Here is a 24020-nt window from a genome sequence, read left to right on the forward strand (position 1 = left end):
AGCAGGCACAGGGCTCAGCTGACCACACTGTCCCTCCCCGCGGATGTCCCTGGCGTGCTTGGCCCGGCCCTGTCTTTCTGTGGCTTGTCACCCCTCCCAAGGGAGCCCGCGGGGCCAGTCGCGCGTTCACTGCTGGGAGCCGCTGCTGAGGCTCGTGGGCACTGGCCGCCTCTGCCCGGGGCCCCTGCTTCTCCGCCCGGCCCTTGTCTCAGCCCCCCTCAGTGGCAGGGGCATCCGGTCCTCCCGTCGCGAGCCCTGGGCGTCACTTGGGGGTGGGGGAGGGTGGGTGGAGAGGCAGCACCCATGGCTACCCTCCCCTGGCAGGTCAGCCTCCCCGGTGCCCACGGGCAGCCCTCGGTGGGTGCGTGCTTGCTGACATTTCAGCCGGATGGGGCCTGCCCTGCCCCGCCCCACCGGCTGCTCCCAGGGTCCCTGCCTCCTGCTCCCTCGGCGCTCAGTGTCTGCCAGAGTCTGTCCTCCGCCATTGGTCAGCTGGACGGAAGGATGCCCGCCGCGCAGAGGGCCTTCCTGCAGCCCCGCTCCTCACTCTGGGCCCTCGTGGACTCGCCCCTCCACGGTGGTTGCCTCTTGCCATGACCCTGGAGGCCCCCCGCCCACCCTCCGAGGCCCATCACTGGACACAGCAGGGCAGGAGGGATACACCACCCTTCCCCTCCACCCCTGGTCGCTCTGCCTTCACCGTGTGACCTGGTGGACTCTGCCGGGGGGTGTCCACGTGTTCTCGGATATGAGGCTGGGGCCCTCCGCCTCACAGGCGGGTCAGGGTCAGCCTCTTGCCAGGTCTTGGGCTGTGTAGGCAGGGCTGCCCCGCCACACTGCACCCCTGTCCTCTGAGACTGGTGGACATCACGTTAGCAGCTTGAGATCAGCCAGGTGAGAGCGGTGATGTTGCGGACATCAGCAGATGCTACGGCCACCCCCCGCCCGAGGCGGACGTTAAGCGGCCCCCGCCTCCTCTAGGCAGTGGTTCCCCCACGTCCCTGCCCGGCAGGCTCAGTCTTCAGTGAACAACGGCGCTTGCTGCCGGCTCCTCGTAGAGCCAGGCCGGCCGCCCCCGACCCCTCAGCAGCCCCCTGCTCTGGGCCTGCGGCCGTGCACGTCATTTCTGCTCACGCTCGCCCCACTGGGGGACGGCCCTTTGCCAGAGCGGTTCACGCTCTCTGGGGCAGGGAAACCGATGCTGTGTGCAGAGGGGCTACCTGGGAGCTGGGGGCGCTGCTGCATCCGTCAGCGTGTTCGTGGCCAGCCCCGGGGTCCTCCCCCCACCGGCCTGAGGACAAGCCCCCTTTCCTCCCCTGAGGTCATGCGGGGACTGCATGGCGCAGCCTCTGGAGGCTGAGACTGGCTTCCGTGGGGCTTGGCAGGGAGGCAGCCCCAAGTAGCAGCCAGGGGGGTCTCCTGCCCCAGAGACCAGCGTGCGGGCAGAAGGGCCTGACATCGGAGGCAGGGCCTGGGGCGAAGCTGGGGGTGCTGGCCGGGGCTCCCCCTTGCCAAGCTCGCCAGGGTCACGGGGAGGCTGGGGGCAGCCCTTCAAGGTACGACCAAGGGGTTTGGGAGGCCCCACGGGGGACTCCAGCCCACAGCCCAGTCTCTGGGGTGGCCATTGCCGCCGGGCCTCCATAACCCCCAGCTCTGTCCACACACATGTCAGCGCGTCTGCACTCAGCAGGACCTCAGGGCAGAGAACCCTCTCAGCTTGCGGGTCCTCAGATCCGGAGCCGAGCTCAGCGGGCCCCGGGGGTCCGCCCTAAGGTTCCCGCTGAGGCTCGCCCAGGCCGCAGCCCCGCACACCTCTGCTGCCCTCCAGCGACCCTGCCAGCAGTCCTGACCGAGGAGGCCCAGGCTCCTGTGGCCAGCCCGAGGAGACTGGCACAGCAGCCGGGCGGCCTGCGCTTCCTGTGCGGCCGCCCCCTCCAGCTCACCCGCCGGAGGACGGGACCCTGGGAGGCGGGAGGGCAGGCCTCGGCCACACGCGGGTCCAGCCCCACCTTCCTGCCCGCAAAGCTGGGCGACAGGCCTGCAACTCGGGGACAGGACCCAGTTTTGACGTCTGCCGTTCCCGGCGCCCATGTCTGGTGCCCGCGGGGCCTGGGGCTCTGGGGCTGGCGCTCGGATGGAGAACACCGCCAGGCAGTGGAGCGTAGATCCCGGACAGCCCCACGACCTCCTCCTGGCCTGGCTGCTGGCTGGGAAGGCTGTGGGAACCTCAGGCCGCCTCCTTTCCTCTTTCTCACACTAGAGAGCTGGACGCACAGGTGGGCTGGGCCCCCACGCAGCACGACGCCCCCCAAGGCCAAGGCCAGCCCATCACAGCGTGACCGAGCTGAGCCTCGAAGCCCATTGGTGGCCATTCTGCCATCTCCCGCCCCCCGCAGTCAGCTCAGGCCTGCCGGGGTCAGGCTGCGAGTGCCCCTCGGTGCGGCATCGCCAAGGCCAGAGGCCACCCCGGGCGGGGATGGAGGCGGTGCTGGGCCGCACTGTCCCTGGGCGCTCCCCTGATGCCCAGACCTAGCAGGCTGGCCAGGGGGCCCGGCACAGGGCCTGTTGCCCCCAGGGCCTCCCAGCCCCTCCGCGGTCGTGCGGGGCTCCAGGGAGGGCAGGGCACTCTGCTGAACACGGGCCGGGAGCCCGTCGGGGCGGGAGAGCAGACCGTTCCCGAGGGCTGTGGAGGGCCCAGGTGGGCCCCCGCGTGTAAGTCCAGCCCGGCCCCAGGCACAGCCGCTGTGACCCCACGGCCCAGACACTTCCTGCCACGCTACTGTTTACCGACACGGCCCGGGGAGTGATCCAGGGGGCCCCGGCTGGAGAGGGCAGGTTTCAGGGACCCACCAGGAAGATGGTGACATCTGAAGGGCACGTGCGTCTTGTCTGTCTCGGGGGGACTGTGGCTTGGAAACCAGACACGGGGCCCCGCCTGGCTTCCTCACCCCCTCGCCTCCCCCTGGGCAGGGGGCTGTGGGGCTTGGAGCACCTTGCGGGGCGGGGCCTGGGGTCAGCCACGGTGCCAGCCTCCCGGGCAGAGCGCCGGCCGCTGCCCCGGCTGGATCAGCGTTCCCAGGCCCGGCCTGCCATGGCCCCAGGGTCCTCGGGAGGCCCTTGGCCACACGTGGGCGTCCTTCCCGGGAGAGGGTCTGTCACTTTGCTCAGTCTCTTGGCAGAGCTGAGGGCCCTGGCCCTGGCCCAGCCCCACCCTGCACCCACGCTGATGGAGAAGCCAGTGCTGGGCAGTCATGACCCGGGTACCTGCTAAGGGTGAGCACTTCTGAAACCGTCTTGTCGGCCGGGGGAAGAGATTCCCCTCTGGGATGTCTCCCCCCACTGCTTTCGCTTGGGGAGGGGTGGCCCGGGGCTGCAGGAGCCCCACCTGATGGACCGAGTCAGGGCCGCATCAGGCAAGAGGGCTGGGCCCCCGGGGTCCCCCTTCCGGTCCCAGGGCAGCTGCCGGCCCTCCCGCGGTAGCGGCGATGGTCTGCGCGTGGGCCAGGCCCGCCCACACCTGCATCCCGCCGTCAGCTAATTTCTCATCAGTGACGGACGGTCAGGGAGTGAGGGGGCACGTGGATCAAGCCGGCAAGGTTTAAGACGAAAACAAGTAGCAGGCAGGTCTCGTTTCAGCGGAAGCCTAGAAGGACGGGGGCTTTGAAGGAGGTGTGCTCCCTGCAGGACGAGGGTGGGGGGCATTGGGGGCGGGGGGAGGTGAAGGCAGGTGAGACGCAGAGCCTGGGCCCTGTGGAGGCTAGCACCTGCCTCCTCTGGGCCTGACTCCGGGCAGGGCGAGGAGCAGCGTACGGGGGCTCCATGCCCGCTAGGGCAAGTGCTCCACGCATGGCCTTGGGACTCTGGGGGTCGACCCTAACTCATTCCCCACCCGCGCTACTGAAGTTATGGGCCACCCACTGTCCCCGTGCCCCCTGCTCGGGGCTCTGCGGCCACCCGTGGGCTCGGGAGCCATCGTTTCTGGCTGAGATCCCGTCGGTCTTTGAGGTTCAGTGAGAGCAGGGCACAGATGCATGTGTCTGGGGCATGGGGGCCGGCCGCTCACGCGACTCCTGCTGCATAGGTGGGCAGGGCCCCCGCGTTGGTCCTGAGAGTGGGGTCGCAGCGTGCCCACGTGGCCGCGGGCTGTCCCCGCCCGGCCCCCAAGGATGCAGTGCACCCCCAGGCCAGCGTGGCCGTGGCCTTGGAGGGTTGAGCACGCTTGTCCTGAGGTACCCGGTGGAACCCAGGCTGTGGTCCTTCCTGTCCAGGGTCCGGGGTCCCTGGGAGGCTGAGGGCACCTTCATGCAGACCTCTAAGCCCCTCAACACAGATGGCCCATCCCAGCCTCGGGGATCCGGGACCTGCTCCGTGGGCAGGGCGCCCGGGACCTCCTGGGGGGGGCTCCTGGGAGGCAGGGCGCGCCGGGACCTGCTCCTGGGGAGGGGCGCTGGGCGGGGAGGCAGGGGCGTCCGGGACCTGCTCCTGGGGAGGGGCGCTGGGCGGGGAGGCAGGGGCGTCCGGGACCTGCTCCTGGGGAGGGGCGCTGGGCGGGGAGGCAGGGGCGTCCGGCAGGCTGCCCCAGGCTGAGCTTCTGCTGCTCCTGGCACGTTCGGGGCGGCTTTCGGGCCATCGGGGCCTGAGCACAGCTTCTCCGCAGCCTGTTATCTTGTTTAAACAGCACTGCTGTTTGAAGGGGCAGGCCTGGCCACGCGGTTACCACGAGCCTCACAATTGTTCCTGGAGGGTGGGCAGGGGACAGGCCTCCAGAACACAACACCCCCCCGTCCCCCGCGAAGCCCCATCTGTCGATGGCCCCAAGCCTGTGGGGCCCAGCACCCCCGCCCTGCCTACCCCCGCCCGCCCGGGATGCAGGGAGCCACCCCCTGGGGTGGGGGCAGGCTGGGCCCTTTGCTGAGCCGGCTTCTGGTCCCTGGGCGTGGAGTCCGAGGGCCGTGAGTACCCGGGAGGTGCGGGTGAGAGACGCACATCCCCCCCCCGAGTGCTGATCCCAGTGCTGCTCACTGACCCCCACTCTGACCCCTGACCCCTGACCCGGACCTGGGGCTGCCTGTCTGCAGGGGGCGGCAGGTGCTGGGGGAGGGTCAGGGCCCTGGCGGAGGGCACACGGAGTCATGGAGTCGGATCCTGGGGCCATAGCACCGACCCTGGGCAGGACCGTGCCGACTCGGCCCTGGGAGCCCAAGGGGTCGAGGGCCAGGGCACCTCGAGGGCTCGCGGATTCAGACAGAAGGAGAAGCAGCGGGTAGCCCGCTTGCCCCGCTGCCTCCGCGCCGACCGTGGCTTCCAGCCATCCCCGCAGACCAGCCCCGGGCATTGTGGGGCTCCCGCGCCCATCAGCCTCGCTAACCCAGTCCTGGGTCCGGGGCAGCCGGCGCCCAGCCCTGCGGGAGGAACACGTGGGCAGCACTGACTCGATCAGCCTGGACGCAACCCAGTCGTCCAGCTCTTTTCCCCAGGCGCCCAGAGCAGGGTTTAGGGTGGGGGCCGGCGGGGACCGCAGGTGGCTCCGGCTGTCAGAGGCTCTCCCTGGGGCAGAGGGGCCTCAGCCCAGCCCCCACATGGTGTAAATGGGGGCCGCGGGGAAGAGCGAGGCCCAGCCACAGGGCGCCCTGCGGTAACCGCCCCGTCCCCCGCCCACCAGCAGCAGGTCCCCAGAAAGACCGCCCCCTTCCCTGCCCCATGCCCCGGGGGGCCGTGAGGTCTCCTGAACCCCGAGGTGCTCTCCCTGGCTGCCAGCAAGTAGACGGCGGTGGACAGTGTCGCCTGGCCACCAGCCAGCCCGGTCCTCCGTGCCCCTCCCAGAGGGCCGCCTGGTCCAGCCTGAGGGTCTGGGTCTGCGACGCTGTGCAAGGCTGAGGGTGGAGCTGCCTCCCCAGTTGCCGTGGAAACGGCAGGACCGCGCTCAGTCGCCCTAGTGGCAGAGACTTGGCGGTGGGAAGGGCCCGAGGGGCCACAGGCGTTCCCAGGCCCCCTGTGGGCAGGCCGACCAGGACCACGCCTGCCCCCCTACCCGTCTACACAGGGCGGTAGTGACTGCGTGCTTGCCGGGGTGAGCCAGGCTCACGGGCCCTGCCCTCCCACGGACTCGTCCACGAGGGGCGCGATCCCCGGGAGTGGAGGTCTGAGTCGCTGCCCCAGGCCTCCAGCCTCTGCCTCTGGCCGCCTCCTCCCTGTCCCCAGGGGGCCCTCCCGCCTGCGCCCCTCAGCCTGAGGGCTGTAGCCACAAGCGGGCCCTGCACCTCTGAGCACACCCCGCCTCTGACTCACGACAACTAGATCCCAAAGGGAAGCACACGGCAGAGGCTGAGGACCTTTAGTGGATGTGGGGGGTGGGGGCAGGAATGGGTCGGGGGGAACCCAGGGCTTCAAGCTGCCAGGCAGCCTGTGATCTGGGCCCGGTCCCTTTCCTGTGGAGCCCAGGGCCAGGGGCGCCCCAAGTGCAGCCTCTGCCTGCCCCCCCCAACCCACAGCCTCCCAGCAGGGCCCCCCGGCACCCCAGGCTTGCTAGATTTTTCTGCAGCTTTGCATGGAGACGACACAGCCCACTCAGCCACAGGCTGCAGCCCCCTCTTGGGTGACAAGCCTGTCTCTGCAGCTGCAGGTGCAGCTTACACGGGTCCCCCCCGCCGGCGCCCCTGCCAGCACCTCGGGACAGATGGGGTGTGAGGCTGGGGTCCACTTGCCCTGTCCTCAGCGGAGGAGACCCATGCAGCAGGGCTCAGGGTGGGCCAGGGAGGTCCCGGGGGGCTCCTCCCACCCAGGGCACAGGGCTGTCTGGGCCTCAGCTCCTTGCAGGCCATGGAGGAGGGGGCGGTCAGTGCCACGCTGAGCATGGGCGCCCCCGACGGGCCTGCGGCCAGCAGCGCCCTCACATCCCGTGGACGGCCGGTGCCACCTGACGTCCAGCCCCGGATGGACCCTGCCCACTCGGCCCACTGAGCCGGGTGCCGCCAGGCATCCCCACTGGCGGCCCCCGCCCTCGGCGCCCTCAGAGCCTGGCACTGTGGTGAATGGAGCTCATTCATGCCTGCAGCCCAGCCTCCCTGCGTGAAAAGCCGGGTTCACGGCTCCCAAGAACAAACACCCCAGGCTGGTCCTGCAGCAGGCAGACTGGGGCCCTTCTGGGCCAGGACCTTGTGCTGGGCCCCAAGGAGCTGAGTGAGTGCCAGGCCGCACCCCGCTACCTGGGGCCTCCGCCCTGCTTGGCCTGCCCGCCGCCCCATCCTGGCCACCAGGGCCCCCCGTCCCAGGACGTCTGGCCTTGGTCTCCAAGTCAGCGCATGATGGCTGCTGCTGGCCCTGGTGCCTGGCGCGGGGCCTCTCAGCTTCCCATAGGGGTCCCGTTCCGCCCCCAACCTCTGGAGGAGGGCGGCCGACAGAGCCCCCTTTCCCAGGGGTGCGGCGGGCCCAAAGCACAGGGGGAGGCTGGCAGAGTGGGGTGCCGGCTGCCCGGGGAGGCTGAGGAGGCGTGAGGGAAGCCAGCTCAAGTGGCAGAGGGTGCGGAGATGCTGACGGGCCGGGGTTTCTAGGGGCCCCTGGAGGGGCTGTAGGGGTGGGAGGAGGTGCTGGGGGCCCCCATGGACAGGTGGCCAGTGGCCCGCATGCCCTGGTCCTCCTCCATGCCCCCCCCGCCCCCCAGAGGCCAGAGACACTGTGAGCTGATCAGGGAGGTACTCTCCCTGTGCGGGTGGGCGGGCCCCCATTCCCTCCTGCCCAGGGGCTGGTCAGACTGCACTCGTGCCAATGGGGTCCCATCCCCCAGCATTGCAGGGCAGACCAGCAGAGTCCCGAGTGACCCCTCGGCAGGCGAGCTGGACGCAGGAGCTGCCTGTCTCCCCACACCGGTGACCCAGCAGGGCCCAGATGCCTGGATATCCAAACAGCTGCTGCCCCTGCCTAGCATTGGCCCGCCCACCCTGGAGCCCCGCCACACACAGGGCCCCCCCGGCCACTTGGCCTCCGGTCTCTGGGCTTTGGCACCTGCCCGAAACCAGAGACCTGCTCAGCGAGTGTGCGCTCAGTGCTTGGTGAATACGTGCCTCTGGCCACATCTGTTGTTTATCGTACGTGTGAGATCTGGGGTCGGGAGCACCCTGATTAAGACATCATTCCGGCGAAATGACAGACAGCTCCGCCGCTGGTCCTTTCCACGCGGCTTCCAGGAATCCATTAGCACTCGTTGCCACCCAGTGGCAGGTGGTTTCCTGGACCACCAGCCTCGGCGAGGGGGACTCCATCCTGCTCTCAGACACGCTGGGGGCCGGCATCCTGCTTCTGTCTGCAGAAGGATCGCCCCCCCCAACACACACACATAACCACGGTCACTCCCCCAACACACACGATCACCCCCCAACACACATGATCACCCCCCAACACATACGATCATCCCCCAACACACACAATCACCCCGCAACACACACCATCATCCCCCAACACACATGATTATCCCCCAACACACATGATCATCCCCCAACACACACACATGATCACCCCCCAAACACACACACACACACAGTCACCCCCAACACACATGATCACCCCCCAAACACACAATCACCCCCCAACACACACGATCATCCCCCAACACACATGATCACCCCCCAACACACACGATCATCCCCCAACACACACAATCACCCCGCAACACACACCATCATCCCCCAACACACATGATCATCCCCCAACACACATGATCATCCCCCAACACACACACATGATCACCCCCCAAACACACACACACACAGTCACCCCCAACACACACGATCACCCCCCAACACACATGATCACCCCCAAAACACACACATGATCACCCCCCCAACACACACACACACGATCACCCCCCAACACACACGATCATCCCCCAACAGACACGATCACCCCCCAACACACACGATCACCCCCAACACACGTGATCACCCCCAACACACACACATGATCACCCCCCAACACACACACACATGATCACCCCCCCAACACACACACACGATCACTCCCCAACACACACGATCACCCCCAACACACACGATCACCCCCAACACACACACGTGATCACCCCCCAAACACACACAATCACCCCCAACGCACACGATCATCCCCCAACGCACACGATCACCCCCAACACACACGATCACCCCCAACACACACACATGATCACCCCCCAAACACACACACACGCAATCACCCAACACACACGATCATCCCCCAACACACACGATCACCCCCAACACACACATACGATCACCCCCCAAACACACACACACACACGATCACCCCCCAACACACACGATCACCCCCAACACACACACATGGTCACCCCCCAAATACACACACACACAATCACCCCCCAACACACACGATCATCCCCCAACACACACGATCACCCCCAACACACACACATGATCACCCCCCAAACACACACCGTCCCCAAGACCTGAGACCAGGCTCTTTCTAATGAAAGCACAGGAAGGGTTTGAAAGACCAGCCTCCCAGGTGGAGCGCAGGTCCGTGTCTCTGTGGTGAGGGGGCGGTGGGGAGGGATGCCTTGTCAGCACTGATGCCATCAGACCCTGTTCGTCTGAGAGGGCCAGGCCTCTGGGAGATGAGGGAGGGCTTCATGGGCGCCCCTGGGCACCCCACCCTGGGGCCAGCAGCTCTGCGCGTCTGCCCCGGAGGGTCAGCGAGCCTCGAGCTCCTGGCCTGGGGACTTGGAGCACATTTCTCTGCCTTGGTTTCTTCGTCTGCAGGATGGGATGATAAGGTCAAGGGTGGTCAGCAGAGCGTCCCTGTTCATTGTGCGTGCTCAGAACAGTCCTTCATCTAATGGCTCAGCTCTAGGCTGGCCCTGCCTTCCGGACACTCATCTTATTCACCTTAAAACACAGGGCAGCTCACCACCCGCAGGCGTCCCTTTAGAAGCAAGGTGATCAGTCGTGGGGGGTGGGGAGGAGCAGGTGAGGGCCCTGGGCTCCTCGAGAGCCTGCAGGCTGCAGCATATCCTTGGTCCTCTTGGGGAGGTGGAAGGGGCCCCCGGGGCCACACTGCAGTCACGGGGCCTCCGGGGGGCCGTCCTCACCTCCTGGGGGCGGCGGAGGGCTCCTGTGTGTGGCACCAGGTGAGCACGCAGCCAGCAGGGGCTGGGCTGGCCCAGCTCCGCCCTGGAGCCTTTTAGGAACAGAGGACCCGCATGTCACAGACTCCCGTGAGGCCTGACACCTGGCAGGATGGAGGCTCCTGGCTGGCCCACCCCCAGCAGGCGGGGCTGACCACGAGCTCCCTGCAGAGGGGTGTGGCGAGGACGGTCCTGCATGGGAGGCAGGGCCTGGCCTGTGGGGGCGGGTCCCCGGCCGGCAGCCCCGAAGGCTCGCAGTCAGTGACCCCCGGGGGGGCTGTGCGGGCGTGGGGCCTGCTGGGGCCCGGCTCTGCTGACCGCCCCCCCCACCCCCTCCCCCCAGAGCCGGATGGCCGAGAGCCTGCGCCTCTTCGACTCCATCTGCAACAACAACTGGTTCGTCAGCACGTCCCTCATCCTCTTCCTGAACAAGAAGGACCTGCTGGCACAGAAGATCCGCCGCATCCCGCTGACCGTGTGCTTCCCCGAGTACAGCGGCCAGAACACCTACGAGGAGGCCGCCGTCTACATCCAGCGGCAGTTCGAGGACCTGAACCGCAACAAGGAGACCAAGGAGATCTACTCGCACTTCACCTGCGCCACCGACACCGGCAACATCCAGTTCGTGTTCGACGCCGTGACCGACGTCATCATCCAGAACAACCTCAAGTACATCGGCCTCTGCTGAGGGCCGGCGCCGCGGCGAGGCGGGGACCAGCCCGGGGCGGAAGACGGGGGTGGGGGCCGGCGGGGCCGCGGCGAGGCGGGGGTGGGGGCCGGCGGGGCCGCGGCGAGGCGGAGGACCAGCCCGGGGCGGAAGACGGGGGTGGGGGCTGGAGCGTGCCCCAGCCCCCCCCCCCGCCCCCTCGTCTCTGCAAACACGACTATATACGGATAGGTTGCTAGGTAGGTAGACACACTTGCGCGCGTGCACACACACGCATACACACACTCTCTCTGCAGACGGGCAGGCCCCTCGCCTGGCCGAGGTCCCATGAAGGCTTGAGGAGCTGTCGCCAAGTCCGGCCCCCCCAACCCCCAGACCCTCCCGCCACGTCACTCTGCCTTCCTGGCACGGCCCGCTCCGTGCCGGGGGACCACAGGGCCGGGCGGCCAACTCCCCGGGAGGAGACCCAGAGCCGGGGCCGTGCCGCCCACGTGGGCACGGGGCACCAGGCCGGCCACAGCACTGACTAGCCCTCCGGCCACTCACCGCCCTTTTTAACGCGCTTGGGGACCATGCAGCAAAGCCACACGGTGACCCGCGTGGCGCGGCCCGCTGGGTTCCCGCTTTTCTCCTACGAGTTGGACGTTTTATAAAACCAAACCCTGGTTTTTCTCCTCTGATATCCTTTTTTTTTTTTTGGGCCAAATCTCGTGGTGTTTCGCAGAGATACAGAAAATTTCCAATGCAGTTGAGTATTCTTTTTTAAACGCAGATTTTCAAAACCTATTTTTTCTCCCCCCCACTCCGGGTGGCCCTTCTCGTGTCTTGGCTTGCTGAGTGTCAAAGTCGTCACCGGACGCATCTGTCCGTCTGCCCGGCGGTAGCCTCGGGGCCGCGTTGTACATACGCCCGTGCAGCGTCCCCTGTCCCTGGTGCGGCCTCCGCTTCGTTTTTCTTTCAGAAAATAAACGTGCTGTGTTCACAGAAGGCCCTTCACCGCGGGAGCGGATGAGCAGTAGCTTGGCGTCTCGGTGTTTAAAACGGGAAATGACCTGTGGCTTCTCCGCGTGTGAAGGGACGGGAGGCCCGAGGGGCAGCCGGCCTCCTGTGAAGGCTCGGCCGCCTGAGGGGGGCCCTTCCTGCCCGCGGGGCTACCCCCCGCCACGTGGACGGCCCCGGCCGAGGGCTGCCCGCAGAGCCCTCGCCGGGCGGAACCCCTCTGGGCCCTTGTTCGGGACCCCGAGCCCGAGGTCAGTGCCCAGAGTCACAGCCGAGGACTGTCGAAGGGGGCGCAAGGAGCCGGGGGATAGCGCGAAAGTCCGAGATCGTCTCCTTTATGAAAATAAAATTCCCTGAATGAGCCAGGCCTCGTCCCCGAGTGCTCTGTGTGCGGCGCGGGGTCGGGGGGACGGTGGCCATGCCCAGGTCCCTCTTCTCTGCCCACTTCCTGCACGCCTTTAGAAAAACCGTCTGGAGATGAACGTCAAGAACCAACAAGCCCAACGGAGGCGGAGGCCCGCCCGCCTGTGTGTCCTGAGGTGCTGCAGTTGGAGACAGTGGGGCTCCAGCCCAAGCTGCTCATCACCTGGACCCCCTCTGCCCCAAAGACACCGTGTCCAGGGTCAGAGTCATCCCTGCAGGGCGGGCTGGCGTACGGAGCAGGGTCCCCGGCCCAGCGCTGGCTGCCTCGCCAGGGTGGGGAGCAGCGTCGCCGAGGGTGGGAAACGCTCCTCAGGGAAGTTCATCCTCACTGGGCGGGGTGCTCGGGGTGTCAGTGGCGACCCATTTGACAGAGGATGGGAACGTTCCCAAGGTCGGGGGCGGGGGCGGCGGAGCCATCCTCTCCAGGGGGGGCAGAGAGGGGGCCGAGGGCCAGTGCTTCCCAAGGCCTGGGTCTTTGCTCAGCTTTGCCCCCGAACGGCTGCGGCAGGAGCCCGGGGGGAGGGGTGCACGGAGCCACCCCAGAGCACCGTCTCAAACCCAGGACCCAGCCAAAGCCCCGAGGGAGGGATGCAGACACGGTGGCGCAGGGCCCCTGCTCATCCCCAAGCAGCGGAACCCGCTCTGCAGGCTTATTCTGTGCTTTCACGCCAGCTGGGATAGGAGCCGTTAGCTCACCGCGAGCGTCTTTAACTAAAAGCACACAGCTGGAGGGAAACAAGGCGTCTGCCTCCTGCCCTGATGCGTTGAAGGCAGAAACAGGATTCCCTGCGACAGCCCCCTGGCTTCCCCACCCCCACCTTTTATTTGCTCAGTTCCTCCTCTGACCAGCTGATCCCTGTGCTGAGGGGGCCCAAGACCCACCCCCGGGGCCTCGGAAGTCCCCTCCGCCGGGCAGACAGGGCTGGGGCGTTTGCGAGGATGGAGCCGCCTCCTTCCGGGAAGGCACGAGCTGCGGTGCAGAGAGGCCCACGCTTAGCAGTGCGGGAGCTGGGACAGGGGGCTGGAGCTGAAGGAGGGCGGCCCTGAGCGGGGAGAGGGTCCCCTGGGGCCGCGGCTGAGTCCGGGGGGCCGGGGGCGTGTGCTGCCCCCGGGCTGTCCGGATGAGGACGCCCGCAAACCCCACCCCCGCGCTCCCCTGGACGCAGCCCCCCATCGCTGTCTGGCCCCAAGGAGGGACTCCAGGAAAGCCCGCCCCCCGCCCCTGCCGCCAGAGGAGAGGGCCGGGGAGGGGGGTGGCGAGAGCGCTTCCCGGGCTGTGTCCGCACGGGGGGCGGCCGCTGGTCACTCGGGGCCCCGCAAAGCGGAGCCGCCCGCGCTGCGGTGGCCGGTCCTGCGGCGCCCCCTGCCGGCCACTGCGGGGAGGGGTACCAGAAACAGCTGCCCTGGCCCACTCAAACCCTCCCAACACTGGCCCCAGCGAGGACACGCCCGGGACACGGCCCCCCAGGCCGGCGCTCAGGGGCCCCAGAAGGTCCTCCGGGGGCGCCCGCCACGCGCCGTGTCCCTCCCCCCCTCTCCGTCCAAGCTGCGCACCGCCTGCTGCCGACCCTCCCCAGAGTGTCCCAGGCCTCCCTCTGGGCGGGTCACAGAGGCTGAGCAGAGCCCAGGAAATCCTGAGATAAAGGGTGAAACTCTGGCCTCCCTGCTCTCCGGGAGAGCCTAGCCCCTGTGAATTTCAGAAAAATTTGCAGGAGGCCATACAGCGCTTGCTTATTGAAGGTAGGAAGACAGTGTTGGGCTGGTAAGGGACTTTTGGCTTCAGAACAGAAATCCACCCCGGGTCCCTTCTCAAGCTGAGTGTGAAAAGCAAAACTCTTTCTCAACTTTTAGAAGAAAATGTGACAGAATGCCTCCATGAGCTCTTAGCGCCAAAGTCTTAAATGGCACCCCCCATCAAAAGCCACAAAGGAAAAGATTGATGGACGCTCACTACCATTCAAATGAAAAACTGCTGTTTTATTAAATAAAAAGTGACTTTATTCAAATGAACAAACAGTGGAAATCTATCAGACTGCCTGGAACATGGTGTTTGCACTGTGTGTGGCCAGCTGAGGGTAGAATCTGGGAGAAATGAAACACTCCCTGGAATCGATGAGACACAAAGAAAACAAGTCGACAGATGGACTCGGGCTCCCGAGAGGCTCTGGCTGGAGAGAAGACGCCCCTCTGCCAGCCTGGGGACCTCTGCAGAGCCACAGTCAGCGATGGCTAAGGCTATGCAGCCAGCACCCTGCAATAAGGGGGCACGCCCGGCCCTCCCGGCTGGGACAGGAACGCTGAGAAGCGACTGGATCTGCAGCCCCAAGACACCATCCCCAGGGGAAACCAGCACACGCAAGGTCAGCCAAGCTGGGGTGAGTTTACTGAATGTAACTGTAGGTTCCAACACGGGATGGGCAGGCGGAGGTTACAATCAGGAAATAGAGCCCGTGACACACATCGATACATCCCACATCGATACATGACTATCGACACATCGATAGTCATGGCATTCGGTGTAGAAAGTACCAGGCAGACGCGTACAGCAAGATCCACCTATATACAGCTTTTAAATCAGGTGAGGCAAGATCTATATATAATTCATGATAGTGAAAGTCGCTCAGTCGTGTCCGACTCTTTGCAACCCTTGTACGGTTCATGGAATTCTCCAGGCCAGAATGCTAGAGCGGGTAGCCATTTCCTTCCCCAACCCAGGGATCGAACCCAGGTCTCCCACATTGCAGGTGGATTCTTTACCAGCTGAGCCGCGAGGGAAGCCCAATGTATATAATTACGACCGTGGTAATATGCAGAGACGTGTGTTGCGGGTGTAGTAGCCCACCCTCGGTGGCTCCGGGGAGGGCGGACAGGAGGGTGATGCTGGGTGGGGGCGGTGTTGCGGTTCACAGGGTACTGTACTTTTTCAGCAGAAATCTCAAGCAAATGTGAAGGGCGGTTGGATGTTAAGATTCAGCGAAGCTGGTGGTGGTTCCTGATGTTCGTTATCATCGCCTCTCTGTTCCCCCAAATGCTCACAGAGGTCACAGTAATTTTAAGAGTCCCGGGTGAGAACGGCAAATCCCCTGTCTCCACACCCCGAGCTGGGGTGCCCCGGCACAGAGAGCAAAGGTGAAGCTCGGCCCCAGAACTGGTTCCTCCTGGAGACGCCCCGATCTCCCAGAGGCCCTCGAGCATGGTCGCCTAGGAGAAGCTAGCCAAGGGGTGTTTCAGGAAGACGTGGGCCGGGGTCGGGGGCAGGGTGGTCTTTGACTTGTGTGTTTATTCCGCCACGTTGGGTGGTAGGTGTGGCGCACAGACTCTAGTTACACGCGTGGGCTTCACTGCTCCACGGCACGTGTGATCTTAACTCCCCAACCAGGCATGGAAACAAAAGTCCCCCGGATTGCACGGCAGGTTCTTAACCACTGGACCCCCAGGGACGTCCCAGAGCGGACTTTTTAAAAAGACCCCCGGGGTTGTGCCCTCCGGCCTGGCGTGCCCAGCCCAGCCCAGCTGCAGGAGGGCGTGGTCCCCGCCGGCCGCAGTTGAAGCCCCGGGGCTCCGCTCTGTTCAGCCGGCCCCTCTGTACTGACTGGTTCCCTTGGCCATTTGTCTCTGGGCCCGGGTTCAGGGAGGGCCCCACCTGGTCCTCACTGCGGGCGTCCGAGGTGGGGACAGGTCCCATCAGCCTCCCTTCCCCACAAGGAGACAGCCTGTCCCGGGGCACGCGGGGCTCCAGGGGAGAGCAGACGGACCTGGCCTGTCTGACTCCTGGTGCCTGACATCTTAAGGCCTGGGTCAGGCTTAAGGCCCTCCCTCCAAGGCCTGGCCTCCTGCCTCTCGGAACGAGCCCCTCATTTACAAATGCTCACTGCGTCACGTGCCGGGTCGTGTCAACTCTGACACGAATCCCCACCCTCTAGTCGCGGTCAGCGGGTGGTGGTGACCCTGGACTCTCATTGGATTAGCAGAAGTGGTCAGCTGGAGGGATGGTGACCCAGGGGTGGTATCTTCCGTCCTTAAAAACGCACTCTGGTGCTTCTCAGAAGAGGGTGTTTACGGGGCTCTCGTCGCCAGGGAGAAACAAGCGAAAACCAAAGTGAGACACAGCCACGCACCCGCCAGCTCAGCTCAAAGAGCCCGTGTGGGCACGGCACGGGCCGCCCGGGGCTCCCTCGCACGACTGGTGGGGGCGCATGTTGGCGAAACTCGTTTAGGACATCACTCCTACGACCTTCTAAAGCTGGACGTCAGTTGTCCTGCGCTCAGCGGTTCTCTGCAGGGCGGATCCCAAAAGAAACGCATACGCGTGTCCGTCGAAAGACAGGTAAGACTGTTAGCGGCCGCTGTATTCTCGGCTGCCACACACCAGAAACAATTCATACGTTCTCAACGAAAACCCACGCGGGCAACAGAAGGGACAAATAACACTCATATAGTGTGAATACCACACTGCACCGCAAACGGGCAAAAACCAGCCACACACGACCGCACAACAGAGACACAGAAGCCAGAGACAGAATCCTGCAGACTGTGTCCACCTGCTCCAGGCCAGAATTCTGGCGTGGGTGGCCATTCCCCCTCCAGAGGATCTTCCCGACCCAGGGATCGAACCTGGGTCTCCTGCATTGCAGGCAGATCCTTTCCTGTCCGAGCCACCACGGAAGCCCCATGCAAAGTTTAAAGTAGCACAGATCAACCTACGGCCTCTGAACTAGAGACAGATTGAAGTGTCGACCTTTGGGTGAGGGGCGGTGACTTCTGGGAGTAGACCCTTGGCACGTGTCTTGATCTGGGTAGCAGCGGTGCCCAGAAGTGGCAGGCTCACTTGGTACAAGTTAATCAAGCGTTCATGTACAACGTGGGCCTTTTTAACAGGCATGAAGGTGAAAAGTGAATGTGAAGTCCCTCAGTCATGTCCGACTCTTCGCGACCCCACAGACTGTAGCCCACCAGGCTCCTCCGTCCATGGGACTTTCCAGGCAAGAGTACTGGAGTGGGTTGCCGTTTCCTTCTCCAGAGGATCTTCCCGACCCAGGGATCGAACCCAGGTCTCCCACACTGTAGGCAGATGCTTTACCGTCTGAGCCACCAGGGAAGCCCCATTTAACAGGTATGTTGTGTCTCAGTAAAAGCATGACGTGCTCTAAGCTGTGATCAGCACAGCAGGTGCCTGTCGGGGGAAGCGCCCCCGGGCCGCCCGCGCCCATGGCGGGCTTACCTGCAGGCAGCTGGGCCAGGTGCTTGAAAGCCGTGTAGAGGTTCTCCCGGCAGGCTGGCTGCGCGTCGCTCAGCAGGAAGGACAGGGCTTGGATGACATTGTGCTCCAGAAAGCCCTCTCTGGGGAAGAAAAGTCAGATTTAGACACGGCCAAGGGATGAAATTAAAAGACGCTTTCTCCTTGGAAGGAAGGTTATGACCAACCTAGACCGCATGTTAAAAAGCAGAGACATTACTTTTCCAACAAAGGTCCGTCTAAGTCAAGGCTATGGTTTTTCCAGTGGTCATGTATGGATCTGAGCGTTGGACTATAAAGAAAGCTGAGCACCAAAGAATTGATGCTTCTGCACTGTGGTGTTGGAGAAGACTCTTGAGAGTCCCATGGACTACAAGGAGATCCAACCAGTCCATCCTAAAGGAGATCAGTCCTGGGTGTTCATTGGAAGGACTGATGCTAAAGCTGAAACTCCAATACTTTGGCCACCTGATGTAAAGAGCTGACTCATTGGAAAAGACCCTGAAGCTGGGCAAGGTTGAAGGCAGGAGAATGGGACGACAGAGGATGAGATGGTTGGATGGCATCACGGACTCAATGGACATGAGTTTGAGCAAACTCCAGGAGCTGGTGATGGACAGGGAGGCCTGGCATGCTGCAGTCCACGGGGTCGCAGAGTCGGACACAACTGAGTGACTGAGCTGAACTGAACTGAAGGCTGTGCCCGGAGAGGACCCAGTAAGAACCTAGAGGCAGGGGGTCCGCACCACCCCCCCGCCTCCCTGGAGCCTGAGCCTGGGCCGGCTGGGACAGACTGCATCCCTGCAGCCTCTGAGGAGAAGGCAGAGGCTGCAGTGGCCCTGGAATCCAGTGTACCTGAGTGGTGGTGGAGGACTCTGGGCGACAGAAGCCAGAGGCCAACCTCCCTGAGCACTGGGCTGGGCTAACTGAGCCTCTCTCCACCTGCCGGACACACACCTGTCCTCCGTCCAGGGCAGGCCCATCCCTCAAAACCCACACAAGCCTGTTGTGCTTGTCATTATAATGACATACGTTCATTAACTATCAGGTAAGCCCATTGAAGGGCTTTCCCGACGGCTCAGCGGAAAAGAACCCACATGCAATGCAGGAGTCAGAGGAGGCTCGGGTTCGATCCCTGGGTGGGGAAGATGGGGAGATTGCTCTGGAGGAGGGCATGGTATCCCACTCCAGGAGTCTTGCCTGGAGAATCCCCAAGGACAGAGGAGCCTGTGGGCTACAGTCCATGGGGTCGCAAAGAGTCAGACACGACTGAAGCAACTCAGCATGCATGTGAGCCAATTCGATGAGAGAAGAGTTGTTAGTTTCTGGGTTTCTTTTTTTTTTAAACTTCCTCTTGAAAACAAAGTTGAATGCTTTGGAAATACTTAAAAATGAACGTCTGAAACAGTAGGGAGATGACTGTAAAGATTCTAGAAGGGTCTGGCCTGCAGATTACTTCATTAATGTCTTAGTTCTTGGTTAACTTTAAAGAAGTGAAGCTACTGATTCATGATGGTACAGGCGTGGTTTAAGCAGAAAAGATGACAGGAAACATGGTCTGCTGGGCATAGGGACTGGCGGCTGCCTAATCGTTCAGGGGTTTGGGCTTAAGATGAACTGTTTGGGGAACCCCCTGATGGTTCAGTGGTCGGGACTCCGAGCTTTCACTGCTGAGGGCACAGGCTTGATCTGTGGTGGTCGGGCTTCCCAGGTGGCTCAGCAGTAAAGACCCCGCCTGCCAGGAGACGCAGGAGACGCAGGTTTGATCCCTGGGTCAGGAAGACCCCTTGGGGAATGGCAACCCACCCCGGTGTTCTTGCCTGGGAAATCCCACGGGCAGAGGAGCCTGGTGCGCTGCCGTCCACGGGGTCTCGAGAGTCAGACACAGTGGAGTGCACGCACAGCACTGCTGCTGCAGGGAACCAAGGTCCCCCAAGTCACACGGCGGCAAACGCAAAGGCCGAGCGTTGAAAGGGAATGTGCGGTTTCTACACAAAGGCCGAGCGTTGAGAGGGAATGTACGGTTTCTGTCCTGGCTTTTTTTTTTTTTAATGTGGACCATTTTTTAAATCTTGGTTGGATTTGTTACGATCTGACTTGTGCTTTATGTCTCGGTGTTTTGGACACCAGGCATGTGTGGTCTCAGCCGCCCGAACAGGGACTAACCCCGCACCCACCGCGCTGGAAGGTGAAGGCTGAAATGCTGGGCCACCAGGGAAGTCCCTCTTTCCCGGCTTTTCTCCCGCTTCTGGCTTTTTAGCCATTCTATTTGATTAGCCGCCTAACTGCAGGCCCGGTCACGCCTGGTGAGGGTCTCCAGGCTGCGGTCGGGCCTAAGAGAGAGCTCGGTGTGAGGCCTGGCCCAGGTCGGCACACAGGAAGTGCCCAGCTGTGCTCGGCCTGACGTCAGCCTCGTTCCGGGAGAAGGAGGTCACGGGGGTCCCCCACGTGGCCGGACCCTTCTCTGCGCCCCGAGTGAGGTGTCTAGGCCTCTTCTCTCAGCGCCTGGGTGTCCACCCCGAGTCTCCCCGACGGTAAGTCAGCTCCGTAAGCTGTAACTCCCCACGGTGACCGGGGACCAGGCCCCCACACTCATGTATTCCCCTCGTGTGGATCCGGGGGGGCGGCAGGTTCAGCGCAGGCAGGGACCCAGGGCACGAGGCTCACCTGCCCACGTTGTGGGTGGCCATGATGCACAGCACCTCGGTGGTCTTGATGCGTACGAGGTCGTTGGTGTCCTTCAGCAAGGCTTTCAGGCTCTCCAGGCAGCCTGCGGGGCAGAGGGACCAACGAATGTCCTCCAGGCTCAGACACCAGCCTACCCAGAAGTCGATGGGCGCGCCGATGTCGGGGTCAAGAGCACCAGGGCTCTGCTGTTTGCGGGTGCGGGGACGCCGGGTGGGCGACCGAGTGCTTCAGAGTCACTGCTGGGGCCTCTGGGTGCCAGAAAGGCTCACCCCGGGGACCCGGTCTCCACCCCCCCCGATTTCTGTGCATGCCTCTTGCTGGTGCCACCCTGGTCCTCCCCGGGGTTCAAAAAACCGCTTTTATTTGGAGAGACCGGAGGTCAAATTCCAGCTTGTCCCCAGCTGTTGTGTACCCTTGAAAGGGTTACGCCGTGGCACGCCAGCTCGAGCACCTAGAAACCCTGCCTTTTTATGGGGCACCCCCTGGCCTCATAGTCCTTCTCGCTGAGACTCCGTTTCTTCTGTTGAGGAGGCTCCTTCCCTCGCCGGGCCAGTGCCACGAGGACTGAGATAAACACGGGCGTGCACGCGCTCGTCGTGGTTCCGGCCCGGAGTCGGGCTCACTAAGTCACAGCCTTTATTACCCAAGCTCCACCCAGCCTCCGAGGCCAGGTTGGGACCACTGCTGCCACCTCTGGGATTAAACTGCTGCTGCTGCTGCTGCTATTTCAGTCGTGTCCGACTCTGTGTGACCCCATAGACGGGCAGCCCACCAGGCTCCCCCGTCCCTGGGATTCTCCAGGCAAGAACACTGGAGTGGGTTGCCATTTCCTTCTCCAGTGCATGAAAGTGAAAAGTGAAAGGGAAGTCGCTCAGTCGTGTCCGACTCTTAGCGACCCCATGGACTGCAGCCCACCAGCCTCCTCCGTCCATGGGATTTTCCAGGCAAGAGTACTGGAGTGGGGTGCCATTGCCTTCTCCATGGGATTAAACTAGCCCTTCGGATAAGTAAGGCCAGTGGGAGAAGCGGCAGATCACGCACTGTGGACCTCATCTGGAGTAGCTGCGACTGGGCCACTCATGTCAACTTAGCTCTTATGTGGCTAATTGTTGTCTCGTCACTAAGTGGGGTCCAGCTCTTTGCGACCCCATGGACTGCCAGGCTCCTCTGTCCATGGGATTTCCCAAGCAAGAACACGGAGTGGGTTGCTATTTCCTTCTCCAGGGATCAAACCCACATCTCCTGCACTGGCAGGTGGATTCTTTACCACTGAGCCACCAGGGAAGCCCCCTATATATGAGTAATTAGGAATGTGGGAGAAAATGGACAGAGGTCGCCACCTCCGGGTGGCTTCAGTAGGGCTAGCGCCTAGCTTCTGTGACAACCTTCTGAATGAGACAGATAAACAGGCCTCTTTGGAGAATGTGTGGCCACCGGGCTGAGTCCTGGCAAGATGGCCTGACTACTGGGGCGTCCAGCTGAGGACCGACTGACCAGTTGGGAGGGCTGCTGTGAAGGGGCCAGGTCAGCTCCCCCCACCCACGCCCCCCCTCGCCTCCAGCCGCTCTGCGGCTGTCCATCCAGACCCCAGTCGTGGTCCCTTGGGCTGCGACACGCTTCACCGATGCTAATGGCTGTGTAGACGTGCTCGGGGTCATGCATGAGGTCACACAGAGCCATGAGAGCTTGCTGCCTCGTCAGCAGGTCATCCGACTGCAGCTCCTCATTCAGCTTGGGCAGCGCGCGGCAGCCGTAGGCAATGGCAGCCTGAGTAGGGTTGACGTTGGGGGGCAGGTACATGGAGATCTTGGCATCCGCCATCGTCCCGCGCCTGCTCAGGGAGACTCTGGAGCTTTCAGAGCGAAGCTGCAAGGAGACTGCTGGCTAAAAGAACCCAGACGTCGTCGTCATTGCTACTGTGATCTGGCATTGTTTTACTCCCATTTTACAGATGAGCAAACGGAGACTAGGAGCAGTGAAGGAATTTGTTCAAGGTCACAGCAAAGGTAAGTGGCAGCCCAGACCGCAAACTTCAGGGTTCTGCCGATAACTACATAGATTGGGCCTCAGGACAGAGGCATTGGAAAAAGCCAACTGGGTCGGGGGGGGGGGCAGGCAGTGGGTAAATTGGGAGATTGGGACTGACATACACGCACCACTGTATATAAAACAGATAACTAAGGTCGCGCTGTGTGGCACAGGGAAGTTTACTCAATACTCTGTAATGACCTATATGAGAAAAGAATCTAAAAAAGTGGATACGTGTATAACTGATTCATTTGCTGTACAGCAGAAACGAACACAGCGTTGTAAACTGAGTGTACTCCAATGAAAATGAATTTAAAAAAGGAAAAAGACAAACTAAGCCAAACAAGCAAACAGTGATCGAACAGCTCCATTTAGAGCTTATCTTGTGCCAGCAATACCTAATATGCAACTCAGCTCCCCCAGGAGGAGGCGGGGAGTGCTATGACCCGGGAGGAAATTGAGGTTTCAGGACAAGGAGCCTTGGAGGTCATGAGCTAGGCTAGGAGCCAATGTCCTAATCCAGGTCTGGGACATTCGCCCATCAGGGACCCACAGTCGGATGCCTCCAGCACATCCACAGAGAACGGAATCAAGGTTAAAGTGTGACTTATTTTTTTATTACGCACACACTTGGAGCAACTGTAAGCAGTGTGGCTGAGTAGTTAAAAATGGGCTCCAGACCCAAGCCAATGGATGGCCCTTAACAAGCAGCTGGAAAGGGAGAGGCTAATATCCCACCCCCAGCCCCCCAGCCCCGCCCAGAGTTGGCATATTCGCTGAGAATGGAGCATAGCTCACCAGGGCGTAGATACTTTGGCTGCCATTGTTATTATGCGGATGGTGGTTGTGACTGCGTTGGCAGTGACAAGCCCCAGCCCTGTGCGAATCCACCCCACTAAGAGAGGTGGTGAACTGGACTCTCGATTCCTGGCAGCAGGTAATTAGGGAAGGAGGCGAGGAGGTGGGGATGGAAGAGGAGGTGGGACCCGGCTATTTGGGATCGAGGCTCCCCGGGCAGGAAACGCTGGGCGCCTGCCGCCCTCCAAGGGGCACGGGCCCTGTTGATCGGGCCTGGGTGAGTCTGGGGGAGCCCCTGTCCCCGGGACCCCCAGTCTGCGGCCGCCGGCTCACCTGCCTCAGCGTGTGAGTTTCTGTAGCACTCGCCCGTTGCCAGGCAACCCGGTTGCCAGGCGACCCTGGGCGGCGTCCGCTGGACAGCTTTCCAGGCACCGGCCGCCCACCGCGCAGGCGCGAACAGCCCCAGGCCAGGGCTGGCTGTAAAGTGGGGTTGGTGCTGTTTTCCGGGTTACTGTTGGGAGAACAAAGGCGGGCTCAGCTTTGTTCGTAATGCAGAAGGGAAGGCAAGTGACTGTGTGCGCCTTTTTCTGTACTGGGCACTTGGCACGCCTTTAATTCTCAGCATAAGCCCGGGAGGTGATGCATTCTCTTATTTTACGGACAAGCATCATAGAGGTTCTGCAGCTTTCCCGGAATCACAAAGGCCTGATCCCGGGACTGCTTAGCCCTAGCATCGGCTCCTTCCTCGGCAAGCTGACTGGCTCGTGAGGACGCAGGTCGGACCCTGCAGTGGGCTCAACGCACTGCTGGCAGGAACAGTTATTCTTGAAAGCAAGCCAGACTGAGCCGTCACCTCCACCAAACCCTCCCAGGGCTCCCCGCTGGTCTCAGGACAGAGTCCGGACTCCTGGCCTGCCACTGGAGGCCCTGGGTGATGGCTTCCTCCAGCCATGCTGGGCTCTTACTCCCCCAGATGCTAACTCTTTGCTGCAGCTGGGCTGCTTGCGACACTAGCCACCTCTCGGTCCTTCGGGACACAGCTTGGCGTACTC

General features: G+C 62.9%; 2 protein-coding genes across 2 annotated transcripts in view; one reads left to right on the forward strand and one right to left on the reverse strand.

Annotated features, from left to right (window-relative positions):
• The window catches only part of GNAZ (G protein subunit alpha z), a 30379-nt gene extending 18218 nt beyond the window's left edge, over positions 1 to 12161 (forward strand). Inside the window, exon 3 of the mRNA XM_070385744.1 lies at positions 10473 to 12161. Within this exon, the coding sequence (XP_070241845.1) occupies positions 10473 to 10817 (345 nt within the window). The 3' untranslated portion in view covers positions 10818 to 12161. The remainder of the gene's footprint in view (positions 1 to 10472) is intronic.
• RSPH14 (radial spoke head 14 homolog) overlaps positions 1 to 23348 on the reverse strand; it is a 48747-nt gene extending 25399 nt beyond the window's left edge. Inside the window, exons 1-4 of the mRNA XM_005907339.2 lie at positions 23302 to 23348; positions 21765 to 22026; positions 20122 to 20224; positions 17440 to 17558 (exon numbers count right to left, since the gene is read on the reverse strand). Coding sequence (XP_005907401.1) covers positions 17440 to 17558; positions 20122 to 20224; positions 21765 to 21963 — 421 coding nt within the window. The 5' untranslated portion in view covers positions 21964 to 22026; positions 23302 to 23348. The remainder of the gene's footprint in view (positions 1 to 17439; positions 17559 to 20121; positions 20225 to 21764; positions 22027 to 23301) is intronic.
• Between the last annotated feature and the right edge of the window lie 672 nt (positions 23349 to 24020).

Source organism: Bos mutus, chromosome 17, assembly GCF_027580195.1.
Source record: "Bos mutus isolate GX-2022 chromosome 17, NWIPB_WYAK_1.1, whole genome shotgun sequence".
In the NCBI taxonomy this organism is placed as follows: Eukaryota; Metazoa; Chordata; class Mammalia; order Artiodactyla; family Bovidae; genus Bos; species Bos mutus.